This window comes from Vombatus ursinus, unplaced genomic scaffold (assembly GCF_900497805.2).
Source record: "Vombatus ursinus unplaced genomic scaffold, bare-nosed wombat genome assembly UNPS02014799.1, whole genome shotgun sequence".
Taxonomy (NCBI): domain Eukaryota; kingdom Metazoa; phylum Chordata; class Mammalia; order Diprotodontia; family Vombatidae; genus Vombatus; species Vombatus ursinus.
Genome location: NW_020954577.1, coordinates 18,173,716 through 18,177,821, shown reverse-complemented (window position 1 = coordinate 18,177,821; position 4,106 = coordinate 18,173,716). Strand labels below are relative to the sequence as shown.

General features: G+C 53.0%; 1 protein-coding gene across 1 annotated transcript; it reads left to right on the top strand.

Moving 5' to 3' along the window:
- The first annotated feature begins 331 nt into the window (after positions 1-331).
- ARL4A (ADP ribosylation factor like GTPase 4A) lies at positions 332-2,194 on the top strand. Its single transcript, XM_027872264.1, has one exon. It carries the CDS (start codon positions 344-346, stop codon positions 947-949), a length of 606 nt encoding a protein of 201 aa, XP_027728065.1. The 5' UTR covers positions 332-343; the 3' UTR covers positions 950-2,194.
- The last annotated feature ends 1,912 nt before the right edge of the window (positions 2,195-4,106 follow it).

Genomic DNA, 4,106 nt, shown 5'->3' with positions numbered 1-4,106 from the left:
GGGGGGGGGAGGGGGCGGGCAGTGCGGCCAATGGGACGCGGCGGAGGCGGGGCCTCGGCGCTCCCGGCGACCAATGGGCGCGGGTGGGGGCGTGGCGCGGCGGCCGAGCCCGGCTTCCCGGGGCCGACTGCTCAGTTTGGCCTCGGGAGCCGAGGCGGGCGCGCTCGGGGCCGCGCTGGTCTCTTGGTTCGGTCGGTGGGACCGCGGCTGAGCCGCCGGCGGGGGGCGCCCTCCGCGGGGCGTCCCTCTGACTACGTGTGTCCTTGGCCCCCCAGCTCGGCGCGGCAGCGGGCGGACGAGGCCGACGCGGCGGCCGGGGGGCGGCCCCCAGCCCGCCTCGGTCATGGGCAATGGGCTGTCGGAGCCCGGCCCCGGCCTGCTGGCCGGCCTGCCCCCCTTCCAGTGCTTCCACATCGTGATCCTGGGCCTGGACTGCGCCGGCAAGACCACGGTGCTGTACCGGCTGCAGTTCGACGAGTTCGTGAACACGGTGCCCACGAAGGGCTTCAACACGGAGAAGGTGCGCGTGACGCTGGGCAACGCCAAGACCGTGACCTTCCACTTCTGGGACGTGGGCGGCCAGGAGAAGCTGCGGCCCCTCTGGAAGTCGTACACGCGCTGCACGGACGGCATCGTGTTCGTCGTGGACTCGGTGGACGTGGAGCGCATGGACGAGGCCAAGACGGAGCTGCACCGCATCACGCGGCTGGCCGAGAACCAGGGCGTGCCCGTGCTGCTCGTGGCCAACAAGCAGGACCTGCGCGACTCGCTGCCGCCGGCCGAGATCGCGCGGCTGCTGGCCGTGGGCGAGCTGGCCGCGTCCACGCCCTGGCACCTGCAGCCCACCTGCGCCATCATCGGCGACGGGCTGCGCGAGGGCCTCGAGAAGCTGCACGAGATGATCCTCAAGCGCAGGAAGATGCTGCGCCAGCAGAAGAAGAAGAGATGAGGCGGCGGAGGGGGGCCGGGGCCGGGGCCGGGGCCGGGGACCCCCCGGGAGGCGCGGGCTGGGAACTGACCAGCGGGCACACAGCAGCTGTAGGCGTTTGACCTCGAGTCCCTGGTGAAATAAAGCTATGGACGGTGCCTGTCTGTCCGCCCGCCCGCCCGCCTGCCTGCCGTATGGCTTAAATGCCCTGGAATGGAAGTGTGAAGAGGGGCTCGCAAACTCGTATTTATTCACGGGGTGGGGGGGAGGGGCTGCGTTTCGCCAGCTTTGGGCCGGGGGGAGTGCCAGGATTTGAGCCGAATCCGCGGCTGTGTTAATTAGGCTGCTGCCGAGGCCGGTCCCATTCCGGTGTGAGATGGGACCTCTTCAGGCGCATGGATTAGTTATCCTGACGAGGAGCATGTTGTGGTGGGTGGTGGTCTCATTTCTTAGAAAGAGCTATGCATCCCCCTCCCCAAGGGGCCGCGGGGACGCTCCTTTGTCTTTAAGAGGTGGACTGCTGTCGGGAGCACTCACTGTCACTCGCAGCCCCGGGAGAGATCTGCTTGACCCCCTTTTCCAAAAGACGTGTCTCTGTGTGTTTAACACATGCCTGCAGACGGGGCTTGTGCAGAAAAGCATCTGGGTCAGGGGGAACAAAAGAAAGGAGACGTATTGGCCCGTGTCCGGCCCTTAGCCCACGGGGGAAAAGACGATTGTGCAGACGGGAGTCGGGAGTGTGGGGTTTGTCTACCTTTTCAGTATTGGGGGAGGCACCTAAGCTTTATGGGCAGCCCTCGGCCTTACGTTGTTTACAAAGTGAACAAACAGTGTTAGGTGGGCAGGACAGCGGAAAGGGGAAAAGCCTAATTCTCGTTGGTACAGTACATCTGACGATCAAACATTCGAGGACAAGCATCTGAAAGAAGCTGTAGCAGAACTTTGTTTTATCAAAACTGCTGGTGCTCTAGGAAACCAGAAAGGGGAGAAACACCCCTTAACTTCAATGTGAAAATGTGGTGTTGTTTTTTTTAACCAAAAAAAGTCATCCTTTTCTACCGACCAGCAATGACTTCTAACTGCCATGTGTTTAGAAAACCTCACTGTTAATTCTGTGTGTAAAGAAACTTGATTTGTACAACCAGCCACTGTTTGTTCTGAAGGCGACCAAAAATGCACTTTAGCGGGGTGGTTTTTGTTTTGTTTGATAGTGGAACGGCTGACTTTATGGAACCTTGGTTTAAATAAACAAGAGTTAAAATCGCAGCAGCTTCCAGTGGGGATTTTTATGATGTTCTTTGTACCTGCGTTAGTGACAGCCACTTGGTGGTGTCTATTTATAGACGTGTGGCTGACTTTCATATCGATAAACCCAACCTAAGTCACTGGGGAAGGAGGGTTAGCCTTCCAGTCTGCTTCTGCCCCTTGTCTACAGGGCCCTCAGAAGTAGTCTGTTGGGAAACAGAAACGTTGCCCTCCAGGGTGTACTGTGTGTTACAGGAGAAATGTTACTGTGGCTTAGGCCAGGGGCAGCCGCAGACATCCCAGGGGGTATCGGGGCTTTCCGGGAAAGGACAGACTTTGCCTTCTGTGCTAGGGCTAATACTTACTATTAGATCATAATGGGAAACTGTCATCCACGTGTCACTAATAAAACAATTGAATATTTAAATGTTCAACCTGCAACACCTAAGCTGCTTAGCTGCCCTGTAATCTGACCTGGTTTGTTTCCAGGTGAACAAATTTGTCTTCACCTTATCTCACCTTTTGTAATTTTATCATCATGTAATTCTTGCTCTTCCCCCCACCCCCTTTTGCAGCAGCTTGGCCCCTTAGAAGAAAAACCTACTTTTTAGAAAAAGATACATTGTACACAAGTGTCTTGCCTCCTTTGACTGTGGGGCTTTATTATCAGCATTTTATTGAAGGCAGCAGACCCACCTATGACTGACTTGCCTCTAAGTAACAGTGCCCGAGTTCTCTAAATGAACATTGAAATGACCTTTCGGTCTGAGCATAGCAGGGGGCAGGGTACTGCTTTTTCCCCCTCCACTCAGGACTCTGGAATGATTTGGATATGTTTAATCTTTCTTGCTCATCTCCCTGGGGCCTCTTGAGGCAAAGCTGAAATAGGTTCTGTTGTGTTGGGAAGACCTCTCGTACCCTCTTGGTGACCCCCAAATCCCTGCACCCAGACTGGGCTGACCAGGGAGGCTCTGGAGGCAAGACGTGGTGAATTCTTCTGTTAGCGCAGCCTAGCTCCTACCCCACTGCTGTATCATTTTAAATAGTGGCTAGAGTCACTACTGTTAATGTTACTTCATGGAAAATCGTCTTGAGGACTGAGTTCCTGAAAAATTAACTGTTCAGCTACAAAACTTGTTTTCTTTTCTCCTGTTCTAGTTTAATCATTTTCACATGGGTTCATAGAACATTTCTTGAAACAAAATTGGAAGAACTTTAGGGGGGAATTACTCCTTGTTCTTGATAAAATGACTTTTTTTTTCCTCTAAGGGATTTTTTCCCACTGTCCTGATAATTATTTCATTAACCCAGTATTTCCGGTCACCACCAAATCATATTACAATGAAGAAAAGTTAACTTCCCAGCATTAACTTTTTAAACTTTCAGGGTAGTAAAAGTACTCAAGGAACTTTGTAAGCACAAAGAAAGAAATGACTTTTTGGAATATTAAAATTCTATGATAGGAGAGAAATGTCAATATTCAGTAAGTTTATCTCTGACAAAATTCTGGATTGGGGGGATCACTCCCTGATGGGAGCTATCAGAAACCAGGCACCGATACGTAAGGGTCTGCCAAGAACAATGTGTTGCATTTCAGTTTCCACAAAAAAGCACTTTGGCTTAAGAGATGTAATGAGCTAGCCTGGTGGGCTGGGCAAGGCTGGGCAAATAGAACCAAGGCCTTCAGGCTAGTTGGGGAACTGTAGAATTGTCAATGTTAGCCCCTCAAAAGGAGCAGGAGAGCATCTCTACTTGGGGAGTAGGGGAGGGGGGATTATTGACATAAAACTTGTATAGGTGGGAGGAAAAAGTATTGGAAGACAGGACCCTTGGGTCGACAACTTGGCAAAGACCATCCTCATTGGGCTTCTTCTAAATCTTATTTCTCTCACATCTACACTTTCAGTATAATTCTAACTGTATTGTAACAATA

Coding starts and splice junctions, on each gene's coding strand:
- ARL4A (XM_027872264.1), top strand. CDS start 344: ATGGGCAATGGGCTGTCGGAGCCCGGCCCCGGCCTGCTGGCCGGCCTG.